The sequence below is a fragment of the Neopelma chrysocephalum genome, unplaced genomic scaffold, assembly GCF_003984885.1.
Source record: "Neopelma chrysocephalum unplaced genomic scaffold, ASM398488v2 Primary Assembly neopelma1_26, whole genome shotgun sequence".
Classification (NCBI taxonomy): Eukaryota; Metazoa; Chordata; class Aves; order Passeriformes; family Pipridae; genus Neopelma; species Neopelma chrysocephalum.
The window spans coordinates 16,638,523-16,662,664 of NW_020897695.1; the positions used below are offsets into that span (position 1 = coordinate 16,638,523).

Below are 24,142 nucleotides of genomic sequence, written 5' to 3' on the forward strand. Positions count from 1 at the left end.
ACTGGCAACAGCTTTCTGCCTTTCTCCCAAAGGTCAGATGCAGGATGATTCTGGAAAGATCTTGTTTGGCAAATACTCCTTTTTTCTCTATTACTGACAAAATGCTTATTTCCCGTCAGCATAATTTCTTCCTCTGCGGCTATTCTGACTCTCCATTTTTAAAGCTGCAGAAACATTTTATTATAAAGAGCCAATGATAGCAAGAATCCCTCCACCCAAGTTCAGTTTTATTTTCCAATGCATTAGAATAATATAGCACAAAGGAAGAGCCAAGAGATAACACCCTTGATTATTCTCTACACTAAAAGCTTTAATTATATTTTCGGATCTAAATGAGCGGAGCCAGTGCAATTATAACACAATGAAAAGCAAAAGGTTTTCATTTACATCTACCGTATTTTAAGCAGTACCACCACGTGTCAGGAAATAAAAGCCTGCTCTTGCAGCATGCCAGTAACAGTCCTCAGGAGCACTGTGGTCCATATGAGCGAATCCCTAGCACAACTCACATTGCAACACAAGTACATGACTCAATAACCAAGTGTGGAACTCGACTTACTTGTTGTCACTAATAAAATCAATAATTTCCTGTTCCATTTTCAAGAGTATCATTCTGTCCCTGTCAAAAAGAAATGCAAGGAATTGTACCATCAACTATCAATAGACATTTTAGAGGAAAAATTAATATATCAGCATTTGAAAGGCTATTTTGCAAGCACTGTCAGTCATCTTGATTAAAAATGAAACGTGTTTTACCCTGGCTCATGTGGAAAAGACTGCAGCCTGCTTTGCTGCAGCTTTGCTGACGTACGTGACAGATTCTGCTCTTCTCTGAGCTCAACTACAGTGTGAAAGCACTTCCAGCCACAACAGGCTGCAACCAATGTGTTGCATACAAAGATCTGACTGCTATGGATAGCTTTGGTCCTTTTTCACCCCTTTTTTGATGGAAAATGAGATTTCCAGCTAACCTAGCTCTTTCACAAGAAGAGTTGCTACACACAGAAATTTTCAACATTTTGCCTGAGACATATCTTCCACGGGGCATTGATTTGCTGCAAGAAGACTGGACATATCCAATCTAGTTAGAGAGTTGTGGTGGTTTGAAAAACCTTTTTTCTGGGGCAGTAATGGTTTGCCCCACTGATAATAGTAGACCAATCAAAGGTTCATATGCACCCTACGGAAATTACATACCCACAGCAACGGAAGAGAAGGTGGTGAGGTAGTTTTTTTTTTAGTAGATTGGTAGCCATGATCTGAACCACGAGGAGGCAGGGGGCCGGTGGGCCCCCTCTGGGGGCCAAGAGCCCCCAGCCCCAACTGAGGCTACGAGAGACCCGGTGTAGTGTCAAAGCTGGACCGGGTCCTGTGATCAAGAGGTGGGAAGATTTCCTTGCTGTAGGCAGCGGCAGAAAACATTGAAAGCAGCAGCGGAGCGGTCCTGAACAGAAACAGCGATGGCTGAAAGCCAAGGAGATAGCCAGTAGCAACAAGATAACATGAATCCAGCTGAAAGACGCAGAGATGTTCCTGCAGGAGGGAGAGCTGCAACGAGGCAGAGGAAGGCTCAACGGAGCTGGTTTGGGGTAAGACTGTGTTACTTTCCCAAAACCCAGACACCTGCTGAGGAGCAGGGGTTGACTTCCAAACCTTTAGGGAGTCCCAAAATGCAGCAGCAGCTAGAGAGAGGGAGAAAAGAGCCGAGAAACCCGAAGTCGTCCTGAGAACTGAACCAGGACAGAGTGCGGAGGAAGTGCCCGTGCCCTCTGCTGCTGCTGCTGCTGCTGCTGCTTCTATCGTGCTGGGAGTCTGAGACAGAGCAAAAGAGCTTTGGTAAGACTGAACTGAAAGCTGCCTTCAATGTACTACCCCAAGAGGAGTGAAGATCTACAAGGAAATCCCCCAAAGGCTCGGGCTCGGGGTTGAAATTTCCACAAAGTAAGAACCAAAATCCTGACTGCCATACTTATATCTGCTGCCGTAGGAAAATGAAGGACACTAACCAGTGCCACAAAAAACTGAAACAAAGGAACTGTGGCCTGTGCAGTGACAGAAAGACTTTTCTCTTTCCTTTTGGACTTTTATTGAAGGAAAAGAGGAATTTAATTCAATGTAAATATATATATATATATATAGGTGTGAGTAAATAAACCTTTGTAAATATTTTTCCCTTCCCCCAATAACGAATGGTTGTGTTTTGTCTGAAAACTCTCCACATGAAGTGAAAAAGATATCAAGTCCATACCATCACTAAACCCTCTCACAGGTGCAGACTGTGGGAGGGGGGCTTGAACTTAAAAATTAGATCCTTGGGAGTTTCAAACCACCACAAGAGTACAATGGAGAACAACGCCCTTGAATTATGGCTCCCAGGAGGCAATGCCACAGTATTTCTCAGTCAAAATGCTCTGTTTTCAACTGGAAGGTCCCAGATATTCCTTTTTTTCCATGCTCTCTTGCCAAAAACATTCAAAAATTTCCCCAGCGTATTTCACACATTTCTAAGCTTGACAGTCCCATCACTCCTTAGTTCTTTTGAACTTTCTCATTTTGCACAGATAAAGCGATTGAAGGACCTTCCATCATCTATACAAGAGGTTATGCAAGTTCTCCTATAATTGCAGAATTACATGGTACCTATTTAACAGATCCAATTGAAATGAAGGATAAAAATCACAACGTATAAAAATGTTACAGATCCTTCCTTAGATGTTTAGAGGCAAATTTAATGATGAGATGGGCTTGTAGCTCCAAATGACAACTATGGGAATATTGAGAGCAGAATTTGGCACTGTGCACAGGATTTTAATTGTGTGCAGCACAATTAAAGGAAAGCTATTTTATACTCATATAGAAATCTCCAACCGTAATAGTTATAACGTATTATTGCAATCACCACATAGAGCTGTATACAAGAAGGTAAGGACAAAGACCAGATGTTAAGTGAAATTAAGCAATGGGTGACTGGATGGGGGAGTAGAAGTTGATGACTTTTTATACCATTTCTCTCAGTTAACAGCCTACCTCCTTTACATTTTCCCTCATAACCATCTCCAGAACAAATAAAACACAGTGTACAGTTATGGGAAGTCAAAGACTGCCAGCTATAATTGCAGGAATGCCAGCTCTAACACAGGAAATACCTACCTGGGGTTATTCTTTAATGTGTTAATGAGAAACTCATGCAAATCTATGCCTGTTGAGTCTGTATACTCTTGACTGCAATCTGAAAAATAAAAACAAACACCCTCCACTCATTTATTTCATTTCAACAGTTACAATTAAGCTATGCTATAAATCAAAATCCATTTTCCAGCAATAATCTGAAAACACATGCTCTGAAAGTGCTCATTTGGAGTTCAGCCAAGAGGGATCTACGTTCTGAAGCATCAGGTGGACATTCATGGTTCCTCTGTACCACTCCACTGAGAACACAGCACCAAAACTAAACATTGAAAGAAACTGCAGGTTATTTGAAAAACATGGAAAACCTTCAACCCCATTCAAGATCCTGCCAAGTTCTTCCTTTAAACAATTAAAAAAATTTTTTAAAATTAGGAAAAAAAAGTTCTATTCATCAACGTCTCTTTGTATCACTTAATAAATGTTGTACACAGTAAATGAGGAATCATGCTAGTGGGAACTCTATTTGCATGAACAGACTGAAATCCAATGACGCCTGGGAGTGGGCAGGTAATAGGGATGCGTGACAGCAGTCAGAATTAATGTTTCAGCATTATCTCCTGACTCAAAAGTACACACAGATCGTCAGGTTGGCATGAACTGTGAGAGCTCCATTGGAGCCAAATGACTATTCACACCACTGCAGATCCACACCCAGGTAGGCAATGATTATTTTGAGACTGCAACTGTATTCCATGGATTAATAAAAAGATTTAAAAAGCAATATCAAATTTAGATACAAGATCTTTCCTGAATAAGTTTTACTAGCTGATAATAGTAGATTGCAATGCAGGTTGAATGCCAAGGATGGATTTCCTTACAGCATTTAAGATAAATACTCCATGAGAGAGGAGCAATAGTAAAGAGGATTACTCTCTACTGCCTACACTGAACAAGTTACATGTCAATATATTATCATTAATCTGGAAAAAAAGCATATTAGTGTCCTACACTTACTATATAATCATATATATATTTATATATTTATGTGTTTATACCAACATGGTTAAGTATTCAAAAGATCGCTTTTACATTAAAGAAAACTAATAACATCTAATATCAAAGCCTCAGTTTGGAAAGTTTCTTCACTCTCAAAGTCTGATGTTTGTATGAAAAAGGCTCTCATGCACATACATTTCAGGTTCTGAATTTTCTCAATATGAAAACACTCCTACTTACATATTTATACACAAATAAATAAATACATGCTTGTAAAAATATATGATCCTTTCTACAACAGTAATCATAACAATTTAAATATTTTTAAGTTCACCTTTTGATAACATTCTGATCTTGTTTTTTTCACTGTTTTTATCTTTATTTTTATCCTTCTCTTTTTCTTTCTCGGAGTCATCTTTATTATATTTATCTTCTTCTTGCAAGCTAGGAAAAGTGGAAAGTTGTAGTTGGATTGATTCCTGTTGGGAAAAAAAAGATAGATAAATTATATGTCGGATTCAGAAAGCCTCCAATGGCTTCCAACCTGCAGATACTGGCATTAAACTACGTGTAGCTAGAAAAGTTGAAGCCAGATACATTTCTTTCCTATTTGAAAAATGGGGTTTTTTAGCCAGGAGAGTAATGACATCTTAGAGGCCAAATTCTACTGGTAAGTAGGTATTTTTTCTCTTATATTTGAATACTATAAAATGTTAGTCTACCTATATTAAGGGCACTATATTATGCTCCACTTCAGTAATACTCACTCAAGAGTTATTAGAACAATGAAATACATTTTATATGGGCTTTCTTAATTAATTCTATAATTTAATACTACACGTGTTAAGTGATGATCAATGGATGGATATCTGAAAAATATCACTTCTTCCCTTCTCTAGAAAACTTGCAGTTTCATACGAAGTGTTTTGCACATGTAAGTGCAGTACCAGCTAGACTGAGCCTTCTGGGTCTGACAGCTGAAGAGTGCCAGCAAATTATATACTCAGTTGTATACAAGAGGACATATTAACTAATCAGGTAGTTTACATTTAAAGACATATGGAGACGTGCCTTTAGCAAAAAGGGTGAAATGTGCACTGTGATCTTTCAAGTACATCATAGTAAGTGAACTTCTCTAAGGCATCACGAGTTTTATCCTCATAAACTCAATATTTCAGAGACTATGAGTCCCTTTGAAAGCATGCTTCAGCTTTTAAAAGTTAATTAAAACTGTGAATTCAAGCTGGTTTGCATTTTCTGATTTTCCTTAAAGAACTTGTTTTTCCCTGCTTACAATATTACTTTATACCAGCTTTTTTTTAACAAAACCGAAATTGTTTTCTTTTGAAGTTACCACGGCACAATCTACATATTTCAAGAAATCTTAAACTGGTTGGACAAAATTGAAGGAAGCATACTTTTGTGTTTTATTCTTTTAAAGAAAAACAAAAGTGCTGAAAATAATACTATATGATTAAGTAGTGTAAAAAAGCACGTTTGAAGTAAGCTGTCACAAAACTCCCTGGTAAAGTGGTTTTCTTTAACAGAAGAGAGTCCTGCATGCCTGATAATTTTTTGGCATTATGTTAATAAAAACCTATATCACCAATACTGGAGAAAATTGGAGTTTCTTGAATGCTAGTAAATTCCCTTCCTTCACAATTTTTCAAAGTATACTAGCATACCAAAAGAGTAATAGAAAACATTAAAGTAAGGGGTGGTTTTTTAAACAACCAGACCATTATGAATTCAAAAAATGCTTCCAGTAATTATTAAGAATTTTACGTTTCTGAATTCTTTAAAGAACTACAAATCAGCCATCACAATACATGTAAGACAAGCTCCTAACAGAACAGGATATCAGCATAAACATGCCACAGTAAGACAGAAATTGGTAACTTCTCAGCTGAATCATTATTGACTTTTTGTGAAGTTTGAATGTTGCACAAAAGACTTGAGATGAAAAGCATTATAAAAGAGAAACAAAACCCTGGACCCAAAATTTAACCTGACCTACCATCCTTAATCCCTACTTCTGTTAGTTTTGGCTGACAGTATTAGCCAGAAATTGAGCCTACAGAGGGAAGGAGTGGGATTCCTGGTCATTTGAGGTAAGGCTTCATAGAAAAATGTTTCCTAACCTGCTCAGTTGTGCTCAGAAGACTATCTCTATGCCTGCTTTCTTTCACTTCAAATGGCACAACAAACTTTGGATCAACCACTGCCAAATGACCCCAAAGGATAACTCTTGATTCCAGGCACTGCCAGAAGCAGAGCGATTGTGCTGCTAGCTTTTCAACAGGAGAAAAATGTAACTGGCCATGCTGTTCCCAGGATATTAATCCTAAATTTCACAGTGGTTCTTAAAAATGCACATATGAAAATGATGGACTTTACAATCATATGAACACAGCACATATATGAACATACAGTAGATACTGTTTTACATGTAACGTAATACTGATGTATCTGCACTAGAAGAAACACACAAAAGGGCTGTAGAGTCGTGAAAGCAAGCTACCGTATGTTTTCTTAGATTTTTTATTGATTTTTCTCAATAGTAAAATACAATGTTAATAAATACATTGATACAAGTATAGAGAACAACAAAATAAATAATCAAAATGCAATAATACACTTCTTGGTCAATAGTATAACATTAAAGGCAACATTTTTTTTAAGTAAGGACACAGCGAACCATCAGGTAAGCATTCAAGATCAAGTAATACAGGTAAACAATTTTTTTCCTTATACAGGAAAATGAAGGCAAGTATCCAAATATAAATACAAACATCAAGTCTGCAGTACAATCCATACTCAGTAGTTCTGGCAATGTACCGTACATTCTCTGGTATTTAATTCCCTGTGGTTTGTAAACCATTAAGACAAAATAATAATTTAAAAAATTTAAAAAAAATAATTCCAAACCAAAAAATAAGCTATTTCTCCTCTAAAGTGAAAGCAAAGGAATTTGGTTGGCATAAAACTTCCTGTATCCTTCAGCCAGCCCAAGGAGGAGCCTGCAGCTCCAGCTTTCCATGGCAAAGCTGAGCCACATTCATTAGTAAAAGGTCAGTGAGAGCAAAAGGGCAATTCCTATCAAATTAATTACACCAAGCCAATTGTGTCTTTAGGAAACAGATGCTAGGGTCAATGGAGACATTTCATCTCCCATAAATATTTTAAGACAGTCAAAGAAATCTTTGCCACAGCTGGTCAGTCAGGTAAGACCAGAGGCTGCGTGTAACAGGAACTCCTCCTCTGCCTGGTGTAAGGATAGGGATTTTGCCTCAACACCTGCCAGTCTCTCTGACATTTAATACAGGTCCTGTGCAGTACATTATAAACTACCAGCAATGCTTAATACAATCTCTTTATATTGTTCTCCTTTTCATTCTCCATTAAACAATAGAAAATACAAACAAAATCAGAACAAAAGCCACGCATTTTGAGTAACGCAAGTCAAGCAGAAAGCATCCTACCTACAACAGAACAACTGATAAAATAACCTGCTCATCTGCTGCATAAGCATCATTGTAGAGCAGTAGAACATGTAGATGTCCCGCTGCTAAACAATTTGGTTTTTGGTCTTTCAAAAAAATTAAAAAAATAGAAAAACCTCTCCTTACTTATGAGCTAAGAGGAGAGAAAGATTTGTTTCAAGTCAATAGAGGAAACAGTGAGAAAGTACACTTAAAACGTCTTTTTTTTTTTTTGTGCTAAGCTCACAAGAAGCCACTTGCTCAAGCTCTCTTGATAGCCAGTCTCAACTGTACATAAACATCTCATAAATTATAGGCAGTATTCATGATATTTTCGGTTTAGGTTAGTTGGGGATTTTTAAGCCTTGCTCTCACTAGGCAAGCAAAGAGGAGTAACTGAGGCTTAACTTTTGCTTTTTGCAGTACTTTTTGAAGTTAGTCTACAAAGACTGCCTATTGTCCAAGGTGAGGGGTGCAGAGGACAGAACTCTACCAGCTGCTGGGAATACAACACTACCAGTACAGATAAACTCAAATACACACTTTTTGATAGAGGATAATTTACACCAAGAGTTTAGAAAACGAATGCCACTCATTAGGAAGCATCCTTGGCTCTATCAAGGTACTTTAGAAAGTGAAGGACATTTGAATTTTATGTGAAGGGGCACACTGATATGAACTGGAGTCTTAGAGGAATCAGAAACCAGAGCATATTCATAACTATATTTGGTGCAGCCTCGAAAGAGATAGCCTTAGAGACAAGAACATATTAATATTCTTTTTGATTGTTACTATTTTTTTTAAATTTTAAAATCTGAATACTTTTGAATTCTTTTCCATTTGCTGAAATTTTCAGGGGGTCTGGAAAAAAAAGCAAACAACACCCTGTGATATAGTATAAAACTAATATTTCAAAATAAAGTTCACGCTAAACCAGATAACTCCATAAAAACACGTTCATGGTTGGATGTAATTTTTCCCCCAAGAAAGACATTGTTAAATGCCCAATTAAATAACACAACCATGCAACTGAAGATGGAGGTCAACCATGCAGCTAACAGCAAGGATTGCAAATGTACCTGATTATCATGAAGATTTTCTGCTCCCTGACGAGGGGATGACTCCTCACACACAGCAAGACTCCGGACAAGTTTTCCTTTAGCTCCTGACTGAATAAGAGAGAGAGAAAACAAAACAGAAAGCACTACTACTGACCCCAAGTCACATAATCTGCCCACATCAGCTGTTCCTGAATATCCCAAATAACAATTAACCACCCCATCATCAAAAATGTATCTGCCTTCAATGTGGATAGAAGAGGATTCTAAGCAGCGAGCCATTTGCCACAGGGAAGGTGAAAGGTTTCTTTTCTCCTTTTAATCATTTCTGCTACAGTTCACTCACTTCCACCAAAAATTGTAACAGCAAAGAACGGATAATCCAATACTGAAGGTAATTTAACATAAACTCAAAGGTTCCTTTTGTCATTTGGTTTGGGTTTTTTTGGTTTGTTTTTTTTTTTGAGGGTCCCTCCCTTTCTTCTAGGAGTACTATATCCAAGGAACATGGACAATAAAATGTGCAAGTGTTATGGATCTGCATTTGAAAAATTAAAAGAAGTTTTTAGGGTTTCATTTGTTCCTAGAAGCCCCTTCCCATCCCTGCCCCCACACTCTCCCCCCCCTCAGGGAACTCAACAATCTCTGCTTCCTTCTATCAAGATTAGTCCATTAAAATAAAATTCTAAGAGAAACATTAATTACTAAAGCAAAAGGAATGTACCTTTTCCTCCTCCAGTGGCGCATAGAAGCACACATGCTGTCTAACACAAGCACACAGCAAGCCCAGCAGCATAAAAGTATGATGGATAAAGGGCAGTCTGACACATTATATTTAGAGGCAGTTGTCTGCCTTTGTGCAACAAGAATATGGGGTAAGGGGCAGAAAAAAAACCACAACGTAAACAAAAAAACAATCACCACACAAGAAAGGCTACCGTTTCAATTGCAGACAGACATTTAATTGAAATTCTTCATCCTGTTGTGGCATGCAATTCCAAACAGAGATAGACCCTTACCTTGGATCTCTTTTTCTGCTGATTTGCACCTCGTTTCTGGATATAGCAAAAAAAGAGAAGCAGTTATCACTTCAGTGGAAAATGGGCATGACAAGAGCATTACCAACATACAGACTCAATCACTTCTAAATGACATTTTAAATCAGTTTCTGACTGCAAAAGCAACTTCCTCAAATCCTGTTTGGAAAGTAGGGAAAATCAAGAATCATCTCTGCTCATTGTTATTCATTTTATGAACAAGTATCAACAAGAAAAAACACACTGCACAGTGTTCTGCAATTTTGGATATAACAACAAGGTAAGAAAAGGTATACTTAAGTAAATGCTCCCCCTCTCGAAATTCCTCTTAAATTGTAGAGTCCCCCTTTATTTTTATATTTGATTGAGCAAAAAGGATTAAAACCCCCTCATCCGATAGTCTTCTTATCAAATTACCTTCTTAGGCTTTGCATAACAACTTTTTGTTGGCAGTAACACCTACAAACCAAACCACATATTAAGTAGTTATTCATTAGTATTACCCGTAAATTCATGAGGTCAAGGTAGTTTTCTAAATCCTAACGAGGTAAAATAGTCAAATATTTCACCAAGTTTTAACACAGATGTCTAGAAATAAACTTCTCAGAAAAAGTAATAACAGGGACAGCAGCCTAAAGAGCTTGAAAGGTATAACAAATAACAGCATTTATTTTATGGCAAAAAATAAAAATAAAAACAAATAAATAAATAATTTCAAAAGAAAAAAATAGAGACGGTCTCAAAATCACAAGAGAAAAAATAAGGGAAGTGTAGGCAATGAAAGAAATTGCAGAAATTGAAAAGCAATGGTATCACATTGATATTTTAACACGCCCATTCACTATTCCTGTCTTACCTGCAGCTCTGTCTTGCAATCGCTGAGCTTCTCCTCCTTCTCCTCTACTTCTGAGCTTTCAGATTTATTAAGAATACAGTTATCTGGATTGGCTTCGGAGATGGCAGTCTCCTGCTCTTTTGCAGCTTCCTCTGCTGTCTCCTGGTTCAATTTACCTTGCTCAGACATTCTTCCAGATAGAAATTAAAATAACAAGATTTGGTGACCTGAAAGGTCATGTTATCATGACACAAACACACACACACAAAAAAAAAACCACAGGGGGTGAATTTTTTTTTATTTCCCAGTTTCATTTCCTTTATAAAACACCTAAAATATGCAGCTCAGGAGTGGAAAACTATGTACGTCCCAGCTGAAGAGACGCACTGATTCCATAATATTGGGTAACAGCAGAATTGTGCCAGGTTAAATTGTGCCAGGTTAAGCAAGGAGATCTCCAATTAAACAGTCTTTGTGCAGAGCAGATATAAGGTAAGGTGCTGTGACTACCCAGCCCAGCCCCAGGACTGCCAAGGTGCAGGCAGGGACAGTGAGGCACTCTGCTACAGAGCTCAGCGGCACTAGGCAGGAAGGACCCATTCAGACTTCTAGGTGTATGGCATCTCAGTGCTCCCCTCCCCTAATCTTTTTTCCATTTTTTTTCTTTAATAAAAGATAATAGCCAAACAAACACAAACAAAAACCAAGCGTGAGCAACAACACTGGTTTTAGCACTCAAACATGAGTTTTATGCATAGCAGAAGCCATGGTGCTCACTACCACTTTAAAAATATATATATATATATAATTTTTTAAGAGCTAATCATTCAAGATAAATATGAAATCTAAGTTTGGCTATAAAGTTCTCAGGGTCAACATTTTCAGGGATCAAACCAACAGCTCCATTATTAAAACCCTAATCCTCTTCCCAAATTCTATATCACTCTCCAGTACTAAGGAAATCCTACAGGAAGCTCTTGGCAGGTACTTCTAATGAAAATATCTTAACTGAACTGCATTTACTCTCAGCTCACAACGGGTTGTTGTACAGAAGCTTTAAAGGCTTTTCGAAGTTAAAGCCTATTATTATTTTCTCTCTCCTTTTCTCTCTCTCTCCCTCCACCTCTCTCTTGAAGCCTCTCCCACTGATCAATTGTCAAATCAGACTCATGAATAATTTAACTTTTCTTTCTCCGTCCATTTTGCTTAAGAAGCATCTTCAGGAAAAACAACTGTGGATGAAAAACGGAGTTATTTCAGAAAGGGTCTTTTGCAACACCTTGCCATTTCTCAACAATGAAACAGCGGCTATTAAGCAAAACCACACTTCGCCATTTTTTTTTTACAGATTGAAATTAAACATTCAACAGATCTGGTATCACTTACCTTTATTTTTTTAAGCTATGTTTTAAATGAAAAAAAAACTAAGACATACCTTTTCCAGTTTTTGCTTTTGTTTTCACACTATAAGCATATAAAATTTCCTATATAATCTCCCTGTTTAAGAAGGACTGTGGATTTCACAAGAAATGAAGCTACATGGTTCACAAACAAACTGAATGGAATCTGAAACTCACAAATTAGCTCACTGTACAGCAAGTCAAGCTTCAAGGTATTCACCTTCCTTCCACCACTCTCCCCAAGAGGGCTGATGACACTGGCTATTCTACAGTTACAATTGAAACTTGAACCACTTAAAGAAAATTCAGAACACGATGAGTGGCAAGACCTTTAACTGGGCTGTTAAATAATCCTTAATTTGTTAAGATTTTCATCAAGAAATGCACACACTCTTCATGAACTTGCAGCTCATTTACATGCTTACACAGCGTTCAGAAAAACAATAACAGTCACATCAGCTGCACCAAAGAAGCCATTTACCTGAAAAACTGCTATAATTCCCACTGTCTTTCTAGTGTCTTCTGTTGCTCTTTGCTGGTTAAGTCCACACAAATTATGAACGACAACGTGAGTCCCATGTCCCCATTAACAGTTCAGAGGGCCAATCTCCATTCTGGTCCTTCAGAGAGCTTGATGCACCATAGTCAACCTGGAAAAGACGAAAAGTAAATAACAACATCGGTAATGATCATGGCACAAGGTAAGGATGCAATAGATAGGACTAGCTTTCTAACACTAATGACCAGCTTCAAGCAAATCACTTTCACAGCTTGATCCAGCTCCACCTGTCTCAAAACTGCCTGCTTCTTCTCTAATGAAGGCTAGAGCCGGCTGTTCAAGTCATAACAGCTCCTACGCAAGGAGCTAAAATTAACAATTGCATTATGCGCTGAAGATTACTCATTTCAATTTTAACCTTTTTTAGTGAATTCCAGCACTTTTCATTAAAAAAAGGCATATATATATATTTATATATAAGCTCATCTGTTTGCTTCAACAGAAATCAATGAGAGTATGAGGAAAAATGATTTTCCTACTCTTTAACTATGGCTTCTGCTCCAATTAAAATGTCAGTAGTCAAACACTATTGGAAAAGAAGCTAGGTGGGTACTTTTAGAGAGTGACCTGCTTTACCAGGGTAGTGAATAGAGATATTCATTTAATAAGCCAAATAAAAGCCAAAATGATCCAGAATGAGAGGAGAAGGAAAAAATCTTATTCTTTGAACAACAGCCACCAGAAAAACTTTCATTTGAGGCACTGTGTGAGAAGGGAAAAAGCAGACCTCCAGGTTACGGCTTGGAAAATAAATCTAAAGAGAGTTGCCTCAGCAATGGAATTTATGCTGTTCATCAAGATTGTGTTTGCCAGCTGAATAGCTGATTTAACAGAAAACGAGCATTTTAGGATGAGTCGGACTGATTTACAAGCCATAGCCACGTGCTGAACTGTCTTGATACAACAGGCATCTCCTCTCAAGGCTTGCATGTGAGTCACAGTTGAAGCAATCAGTGCAGGCACATAAAACCAGCAAATACGAAGCACAAATCATTCTATTCGGGGGGAGGGGAGATTGGGAGAAAAATAGACAACAATAAAATCAAAAAACCTGAAAATCATCTCACGTTGTTAGACTACTTGTTTCTGTGGTATGTTTTACACTGTGCATGACTGCTATTGCTGTACAGCATGTGCACTGGAACTCACCACGTGAAAAGAGCTGGATTTGATGTGCCAGAAATGGAACTTAGCTTTTAAAAAAAAAAAACAAGTCCTGCTCTCTCTGGGAGTTCCGGTGCACAGTGGAGACCAGGAGGCAGTTCTGTAAATTACCACTGCCATCCTGCAAATTTATATACATAACAATTATTTCTTTTTCTCAAACCACTTAATAATTTGTACAGAGTCACAAAAAATAAGTCTTCCCACTAGCTTTTTGGTATTTCTTGCAGGACTTTTTTTTAAATTTTAGCTTATTACAAACATAAGATCATAATGGGAATGGAGGAACAACATGGAAAACTATGCCCAAGCACTCAAGCACATGCAAATGTATTTCATGGAGACAATGCTCAGAGAGCAAAGAGTGAATAAACCACTGACTGAATATCCTTTCCTCATAACCATCTTCCATCACACTACCAAAAGAGAAAGGGGTGAAAAAAGAAAAATCAATCAAAGCCAATCACAAACCAAAAATCCTAAGGAAGTACGGTGCATTAAAGTTTCACCTGGAAAACAGTCAGCCAGGGAATAGACCATTGCAATCAAAACCCTCCAAAACAAACAGAGAGACAGATATCTCCACCAAAATCACACACACAAAAAAAAATAATTCAGGATTCTTCAGTGTGACCATGTGTTGTGAATTAACTATTCATAAAACAAACAAACAGAGCAAAAACAAACAACAAACCAACCCAACCAACAGTATCATATACAGCAAGCGAAGAGATCTTCCAAGACTTGGTCTTGTGCCACAGATGCTCAACATCATTTTATCATGCTTTACCAAATACATATTTCTTCATAAAATGAGTTCCCCATATTGTTACATTTAAGGTCTCTGAAGCCAACATCATTTTTCATTGGCAATGTACAAGAAGACCATAGAATCCTAAATTAAAACAACAAAAGCTATCCATAAATTTTCCCAAGAATGCATAAGCAAGTGGAAAATAATCTTATAACGTGCAGCTACTACCCTCAAACCTGCAATGACAATGTCTTTTAGGATGATTTTTTACAGAAATCCCTCCTTATTATCTTCTGGGAAATAAAAAGAAGAGAAGAACTGAGACATACAGCAGTCAAATTGAGCTCTCCACCTTCCCTTAATATAGATTTCCTCCTCCTACATTAGGCAATTTACAAGTGATGACTAATCATTTACATACTACAATACGTAAAATACACTTCTGGTTGTTTGGGTGGGTTTTTAAAGGGACTCGGGTTTCTATAAAATATTTCTGAGGGAGTATAAATAACAAAAAGGAATCAGTCAGAAAATAGCCATTAAAAATGAGACATTCATATTTCCAGAATATCTGGTTATTCAGTGATGAATGCACTTTTTACTATTGTCAGTGCTGCAGTGACAGCATTGCTATGGAAAAACACACCGGATTATTCTTTTCCTTGCGCATCAACAGAAATGTCAGTGATGATTTGACTGACAAAACCTTCAGTACTGAAGTGACGCAAAAGGCTGAACAAATGCACTTCTGTTTTTGATCCCCAGGTAGAAACCGCAAAGCTTGTTGCTAGGCAAAAACCACCTTCTTGATTTGCAAGCAAACAAAATTTCATAGGGGTGGTGGGATCTTAGAAGAGGTCTACAGAGCTTGAAGTAAAATTTCAGCCCCTAATTCCTTAAAGCAACTTGAGTATTGCCCATGGCAATGCAACAGAAAATACAGGGGCCCACCTAGTCATATGTAGGTCCACTTTAATGGAAATATAAGCTCAGCATACACTGTGGGATGGAAATGCTGATTTTTTTCTTAAATTGATTTCTTTTTAACAGGATTTTCATTTTAGAAGCTGAAAGTACTACTGAGGCTTGAGCAAATACAGTCAGAGCTCAAAGAGAAAGGGATGGAAGAAGGCGCATATGGTCACATACATTCATACAACACATACCACGCAGATTCCAAGAAAAGTCTGTGGGAAGGAATACATTTAATTTAATGCAAGAGTTTAAAGACTATACTCAGAAAAAGAGCTGTCAAAAAAGCAAAGAACAGAAAAACAAGCAAAGACATTAGAAAGCCCTATGCAATGAGCATCTGAGAGCTGACCATCAACTGAAATTAAAGAGAGACATCTGACAAAACCCTTAGAACCCACCACAGGTGAGCAAGCCCTTTCTGTACTATATAATAAATGTTTTGATGGTCTCATAGGTATCACATCTGAAGCAGGCATTTTAAGATCATTATGCTCCCAGTATCAACACATCCTCTCTCAGGGAGGAGATGAGCAAGCTTTAAGGCCAAAGAGCATAATCTTCGCTGAGAGCAGGCAGCAGCAGGCAGGACTGAGCCCTGACAGAATGAAATCCAAGGGTTTTTCTTCAAACAAATCTGCTAAGCATAGAGGTAAAAGCCATTTCAACCTGAATGGATCCTGTTACTGAAAACTGGCTGATGCTGGCCATATCCACACACCAGAATCCTTCTCATCCCATAGTGATTCTCCACTTTCATGAATGGTAAGACCCCATGAGCTGGAAGCAGAGCTGTCAGTCATGATTTCCACTATGTGATATATACCTCATTCATACAAGATAGCAATAATGAGTCAAACCTAACTCACTCATCAGAGTCCTGGAAACCACTGGAAACAGACTATGGTATTATCGTAAGATTATCAGGAGACACAACTTTCAATGTTGACAAACTCTCAAGGCCTAAAGCATAAACTTCCTGTTATTTGACATTTACTTAAATACTCTAGTTTCTACCATCAAGCAAATCTAAGAGAATCTTGTCTTCATGTTGTCCCCTCTTCATCATCACTAAAAAACAGATAGAGTGATTGCCTATATTTTCTGCTCCTACATGCCACAGACATTTTCAAGCAAAAAGTCATTTAGACTCATCCAATAATGGCACTTAAGCAGAGACTGTCAGGAGACACTATTTTTTTTTCCATAGTTACAGAAACATGAGCATCTCCGTACAAGCAACAGCACAATGGCCATTGACCAACCTCAAGGAGACCAGCAATCTATCATCAGTGCCAATGGTGGTCAAATTTGATGAAAACAGGGCAGATTGAAATACATTGGACTAGATTTGAGACCTTAGGCAACAACTAGTTGTCTTTTAAAAGGCAACTAGATGATATGGAGCAGCATCCCAGCTGAAGCATTTATTTTGGAATAGAACTGGCTCTCCTCCCGGTCTGCACATGAAACCTGGTATTTAAAAATTACAGCAAGAATGAGAAGAGTTTAACAACCAAAGAAAATACCCAGAAGCAAATCAACTTTTTGTGGTTTACACCTGATTCCTTTTTTCAAATGGATCCTCTTGTTCTTAACAGATTGCCACTAATATTTTTCCACTTTAATCCTCTATCAGATGACCTCATGTCAATGCCATCATCTTCAGCCAAGCAATAATGATGTTCCCTCCAGCTTGTTGTATTTCTGCAAAGCTAGAAGCTTTACCCAGGAAAATAAATATAGATGGCCTTTAGGGAGAGTCTGCTTTGCTTTATTACTTTAGAAAAGGCTTGAAAAAAATGCTCTTTTATCTGTCACAATGATCACTTGAAGTCTTCCAGGATTATCATGAAAAGATATGAGGATTTGAATGATCTGGCTAATAAATGTCAATCACCCAAGTTTAGTAGGAACTGAATAACACCCAAACTTTTAACAAGCTAATCAGATGTACAAATCAGTACCACTGGAATGAGTTGTTTGCTTTAGCCCAGCCTTCGACACCACCTCATGCATTTCAAACACATATGCCAAATTGCATCTCATTCCCCGACAAAACCTGACAAATTTCCCTGAAATCAAAGTCATTAAATTAACTGGTCTCACTGTTAGGTGGTGGAAAATAGCACAGCACTTGTGACTCCAAATATAGGGACAGAGAGCTACCTAGCCCTCCTTTCAATGCACACAAGTCTCCTTGAAATACACAAGAGTCATTTTCCTTAAATCCTGTAATGAAAACAATAGCCAACATCAGAAAATACACAATTCAAATGGAAAGAGAGACTGAAACTCATCTTCCCAGATAATCAGATCTATTTCTCAGCTATCAAAGACAATTATATCACAGAATCCTCTTAAGAGACTGATAGCTTTATTTTACAATTAGAGGGGGTCTAGGGAGAACGCTTTAGTAATCTTACTGTAAGGATGCTCAATAATCTCACTGCCTTGCCAGGACATATTCTCCATTACCCCATTGTACAGATCAACTACTTTGTACATTTTTCTTGTTGTGCCAATAGCTGTTCTTAGGATTAATTAGCTTTACTAATTTCTCAACAGTTTTGTCTTCCTGTAGGAAATAATAACTACATCACCTCATTATTTGTTGTTAGGTTTAAAGAAGCCCATTCCTTTTAATTGCCAGTTAAACAGGTCTACACTACTATCATTACTATCTACATCTAGTCTATTTTTTTAACCACTGACAGTCTGCTTTAATATTTCCTCCCATTTCACCAGGACTGCACGCTGGACACAGATGTTCTTCCACCTATCAACATGCAGTGGTGAATACACTAGAGGAGCTCCATTTCCACAAACACTAAAGCCAGTTTAAAGACAGTGAATAACACAAGGACATCCCAGAAGCAATACTATTGTTTCAATATGAAACACTGATCAACAGCACAGCACAAATGAGCCTGGGTTCCCCACAGAGGGGTCTCAGCAGCACTGAGGGCAACCAGAGCTACTGCAGGGTCTGGGAGCCATCACAGACTGAACTGATGGGGCTACAGATACCCAGAATAGGCTGAGATAATTAAAACAGTTTGTGTTATTTCATGATAAACTGCTACACATAATGAAATCTGGGAGAATATATAGTTTACATTAATTCTAATTTGAATAGAATATACACATATTTAATGTGAGTTTAATGCAGAAGTTCTTGAAACGTTTTTAGTTTCTCTAATTCAAGTTATCCCTACTCTTTCTTCCTTTGATGCCTCATCTTTGCCATTTCTATTCTCTCAGGTAACTATGGATTAAGTCCATTCTGCTTTACACACAGGAACTACAAGATAAATTTATTTCTTTACTCAGTTCCTCCTAAAGCTTAAGGACTTGACTAGAAAACCCAAGCACCACACATTTGCATTTTGGGCATATATGCCTTTGAATAATTCAGTCTAACCAGATTGCAGGTAATAAACAAGCAGCCAGCTAAGCCATCTTTCCTCATTCACTAATAACCAAACACAAACCAGCTGAGTCCAGGGAGGAAAAAAACCCACAACATCCCTAAACAAAAGAAAGAAAACAATTTAGTACACTACTAGCACAGTATTTTAAAATACATAACAATCAGAAATTAGATGGCCCATAACTTATGACCAATTAGTTTACACTTCTCCTAACATCACCAGAAGGCATAAACAGAATGAAAAAGCATCAGGAACTGTCCAAGTATCACTGTCTCACAAATGCTTATTCTGATTTTTTCTTTCCCAATTTTTATAATATCCTCTATATTTCATCCTGCCATTTCTTGACAAATTAGGTGCATTTTCACTAGCACCAGCTTAATTGGCAAATCCTGAAAGAAAGTAATTGCTAAGAGCAAAGCAGCATTATGCTGATGAAACAGACCTGAGCTTAACAACTAGAATTGCCTTAGCAGACAAACAGTGACTGCAAAACAGCAAAGAAATTTCAAATAAGAACTGAAAGAAAAAAATCCCACATTATTTCCCTCCAAAAATCTCTTTTGATTACTGGAATTAAACATAGTAGCTACTCCTGTTTGTCCTAATACCATTTTCTGAAACAAAACCAGCCTGCAGCAAAAGTAAAATTCTTAATTCCAGAAACAAAACCAAAAGCTATTAAGGTTAAAAAACAAAACCAAAAAAACCCCATCATACAGTACAAGACATTTCCCCCACACACTTTGCTGCTTAGAAAAAAATGCAATTATACTCTCCATATTCAAAGACAATTTGTATCAAGTTTGTTTCAATGCAGAGTAAGTTTTCTAAGCTCATATTCCAAACAAGTCTCTTCTATTAAAGCCAATAAAGGCTAGATACACCCTTTGAGAGTTTCCAGTCCAAAATGATTTTATGCTTTTTAATATATCATTTTATTAATTTATCTTTATCAACAATGGAACATTCCTAATATTTCTTTGATTGTATTTATCAGAAAATATATTGGAATATAAATTATTTGTTGATGACTTCTTTTGTGTATTAGTAGAATTAGGAGGGCAACATCAAGTGAGAACAGCTTACACAGACAAGTCTCATCACTTATTTTGCTATACACTGCTCTTCTGTCTAAAATCTTACATAATGTATGGACAAGATTTTCATAGTTTTCAATCAAGTCTGGAGATCCCCCATTTTTAACTTTGTCTCTTGAAAGGACTATATTTTCGCATCGGATCCACAACCCCTTTTTCTCACTGTTTGAAGACCTTCCGAAGAAAAAGAAAATTAAGGCAGAAACATTATCTTTCTGTCCTAATACTACAGAGAAGCCACAAACACATATAACAGATATAAATATCTATATAAAAATGTATATTTTATTTATTTAATCTATATCTCTTTACATTTGAATATACACATATTTGTACTTTATGAAAATACATTCATCCTATTTTGTTGGTTACAATTTTGTCTGGTCTCAGGCAATGCAGTTAAGTAATAAATACCACACATTGGAAATAGAAGCCTTAAGCATGCTAAGGATTTTATTCAATACTCTATATTGTCATGGTTTCAGAAGAAAATTAAGAAAAATGCCAATTATAAGTGAGAAGTCAAAATGCCTAATGATTAAATGCACGTTATAAAAGCTAATGAAACCATTACATATTTCTGCGCAATGCTCCAAGCACTGAAGTGCCAAATATCCTCAACTTTTGCTCACTTGTAGAAATAACAAACAAATCAAGGTTGACCTTTTGTCAATTCCCTTGCCATCTGCAGAAATAGAGATCCTCCCTCTATATTAAAACCCATCCTAAGGTGTGTACTGATATACATCACATTTCCTCCTTAGCAGCATCATTACAATATGCTAAGCATTGCAATCAATTCCTGAAGAAACAAACAAAAACATTCAACTATAAAATATCAATCAGGTATTTATACTGTCACCCTAATGGCCAGAGAGAGAAAAAAATCCTTTTCAGATACAGTTACAATAGTCAAGAGAGAAAAGGCAGAAGCTCAGGTTTACAGAACAGGCAACGCCAGTTCACATATTTGCAGCTTTGGCTTGAAAAGATCTTGCCAGAAACCCTGTGGTTTCTACATAATGTTTGCCTTTTCCAGTGGGCAATTCCAGGCTCCCTGTGATACTGTGAACAAAAGAAAAGGCAGAAAAAGTGTTTCAATGTCTGACTGTGTTTTTCAGGGAAGAAATTATGACATATTTATGAGAAAGACCTAAGCACTTTTGTCAAAAATGTAATTGGCCACTCTACATACACCCAGCCTGAAAGCTTCATGATACACAAACTAATAAAAGAGCACTGAATACATGGAAGAAATCAAATATTCAAGCAAATATCTCCAAGGAAATGTGCTATTAAATTTAAGCTAGAAATATATATATATATTTAATTCAAAAGGCCATTCAAAAAACAAATAAAAAAAACAGTAAGGTTTTGAGTACTTTAAATCTTGTTATAGAGATTGAAGTCTCCACAAGTTCAAATATGATTTTAAGAAAACTTCTATAATATCAAAAATTGTGTTTACCTGCTGTGAAACAATCTGTCTTACCTGGCACTAAAAAACCACTAACTACATCAATGATCTAAAAATACTGAGACTTAAAATACAGGAGAGAGGTGTGGGACCAAAGCTCTACAGCCTGCAATACATTTGATTTCCATTGCAGAATGGCCATATCATCACATTTTTTGAATTGCTGTGCTCAGTATCAGAGAGTAAACAAAAATATGATTATCAAGTACAACATCAAAATAGCAGAGGAGAATATATTGTATGAATTCTGAAGAAGAAAAACGGGGGTGGTAGGACTTTACTGACTATGACAAATTGATACATACTGGAGATAGCTCTATGCTACAGATTCTTTAAGTAAAGGTGTATTTCCAGACTTGTGTCCCAGTCTGGCCCTTAAATGAGACTGCTTAACAGGACCTTCATTTATAAGTTTTTGGAAAAATAAAATGCTTTCATAAAAATTCAAGAAGACGCCTCTAAGATTTCAGAATTTAATGAGTACTTTGGAAAATTTCATACTGGCTGCTTATGTATATCATAGTGGTCCAGCGACTTTTTTTTTTCCATCTAAACATTTTTAAAAGTCCATCTGAAAATTAAGTATTTTTCACCTATTTAACTATATTTTGAGTCTAGGCTGACCTTTCCCTTCCAAGAACTGAAACCATCATGTTGTGTAAAACACAAAGTCTGGTTAATTACTTCTTCTTCATAGGTAACACTATGCTATTTGAGCCTCAGGATTTATCTTGATGCCTTCAAGATTTTCAAAGGCTGATGAAACATGAAACAACTATAAGAAAGGGCAACTCAATAACCACTTCTGTCACTGTAAGTCCAGTTCTGAGGAACTGTGATCCTTCTTGCAAATGACCCTTCCTAATAAAAAAGACCTTATCCTTTGCATGTTTAATTGTAACATGTCCAAGTGCAATGGCAAGAATTTATGCCTTTTTCTTCTGATATTAAAAATTAAATGCCTGCGAACTTTCCACAAATGACAACAGAAGCAGTAGCTTAGTGTATGCTTTGCTTAATTTATGACACTCTACAGCAAAACAAATCTTTTGGATCAAATACAGATTAAAATTCTGTATCTGCTGCTCAATTTGAAACACTGGGAAGAAGGAAAGAGAATTGCAGTTTCACACAGAAGAATAAAGCAAAGTTCAAAATCACAAAATATTCAAAATCACACAATTATGACATTTGGTTGATGAGTAATAATTTAAAAAAAAAAAATCAAACATCTTCTCCCCTCCCCTAAATCCCTAGTAGATGTACTCTGTCTCAAAATGTGGTTAAAACACCCAGGGAGTTGTTATACACAGGTGCAGAGTATAAGCAAGCTTACAGATATTCCAACTTTTAGCAGATACCAGCAGAAGCACATGTAAATAACCACATACTAGCAACTCCGCTAGAGAATTACTTAACTTTCAATTATGCATGACTTTCAAACAAATCCATATGACTGAGTGAATATTTTCACTCTGTTATGGAAATGAAAAAATTCCAGCCAAAAATACCAAAACTTTTGTTACCATAAGAAACATCTTTGTGACTAAATGAGTAATCATCTGACAGTATAAAAGTTATGGCAATATCTTAAACTTAAGAGAGGACTTGAAATACTAACTCTATAACAAAATATATTTGATACTAACTTCAGCTGCTTTAAGAGATTTCACTTATTTTCCAAAATAATTCAATTAAAATAGCTGTATCTCTGAGAAATGTTCTCTCTCTTCTTAAAATTCACACTTCCAGAATGTCTGCTGAGTTTCTTTATGTCGATCAGGATTAACTGGGCTGAACTTTTTTCCTTTTCCTATTGCCATGGCTTCTATGCCACACAGGTGATATTTCACAGCTCTTACAGATAAACACTACGCATGTACTACATATACATAATAATCTCACAAATTTCATTTTCTAGAAGCCCAGCAGAAAAGAAAGTTAGCAAAATTATTGCACACCTCAAAAAAGAAAGTATCTAGCAGTAAGTTCAGTGCTGGAATTAGATCCATAGCTGTCATGAGTCAGAGAACTTAAGGGCACTGTACAGGTGGTCCTTTAAACAGCATAGTAACTTATCTTTAGAAAATATCCATCATTTAGGAAGGAGCAAGCATAGGTCCACCAGAAGCTCCTATAACTACACCCTTCAGTCCAATATGTTAAAGGTTCAACACTACCAGTAAAGCCAGGTTTGATTCAAGTTGAGAATTGTGTCAGAAAAGCCCCGATCTCTCAGAAAATCCTGCATGCACAGAGATCTGAACCCACCTCAAGCCTATGATTGTTACATCTAAGGAATACTTCTTGCATCAGAGAATTAAATGGACAAAACCCCAAGGAACAGTGATATTTCTCTCTTCTTTCTACCTCTCTTCTGAATCTTCTTCTCCTAAAAGCGCTGTTGAGTTAGACAGCCAGCTCATGGAAAACAAATGTACAATTTAGGACCTCCCTGTTAGTATATGACCATAAAAATAGTTGGGTTTATTAACAGTAAACCTCATCTTGACCTATAAACAAGGAGTCCTGAAGCTGTGCCTGTCAGATCTACTGTCTCACGGTACACCTTCCAGCACCAATTCAAGATTATCAGCATTCAAGATTAACACCTGTGAAGCCATGCAAAGGTGTAGTTGCTTTTAAAGCCTAATTTGCCATTTTAACTAGAATTACCAAATAAAATCAGTTGCATCCTGTTTGATGAGGGAAATACTTTTTAATCTGTGTTTATCCAGTATCCTC

General features: G+C 36.9%; 1 protein-coding gene across 19 annotated transcripts in view; it reads right to left on the minus strand.

The window, feature by feature from the left end:
* Window positions 1-24,142, minus strand: part of ARPP21 (cAMP regulated phosphoprotein 21) — a 197,598-nt gene that overhangs the window by 94,511 nt on the left and 78,945 nt on the right. For 13 of the 19 annotated variants that reach the window (XM_027675704.1, XM_027675723.1, XM_027675722.1 and 10 more), the window contains exons 2-8: window positions 12,419-12,587; window positions 10,559-10,764; window positions 9,685-9,720; window positions 8,687-8,776; window positions 4,460-4,604; window positions 3,151-3,229; window positions 560-619 (exon numbers count right to left, since the gene is read on the minus strand). In XM_027675704.1, the coding sequence (XP_027531505.1) occupies window positions 560-619; window positions 3,151-3,229; window positions 4,460-4,604; window positions 8,687-8,776; window positions 9,685-9,720; window positions 10,559-10,726 (578 nt within the window). In that variant the 5' untranslated portion in view covers window positions 10,727-10,764; window positions 12,419-12,587. Of the gene's footprint in view, window positions 1-559; window positions 620-3,150; window positions 3,230-4,459; window positions 4,605-8,686; window positions 8,777-9,684; window positions 9,721-10,558; window positions 10,765-12,418; window positions 12,588-12,672; window positions 12,761-14,650; window positions 14,728-22,021; window positions 22,028-23,197; window positions 23,212-24,142 lie in introns of those variants that run through there. The other 6 variants (XM_027675714.1, XM_027675715.1, XM_027675709.1 and 3 more) reach the window with 5 other exon arrangements.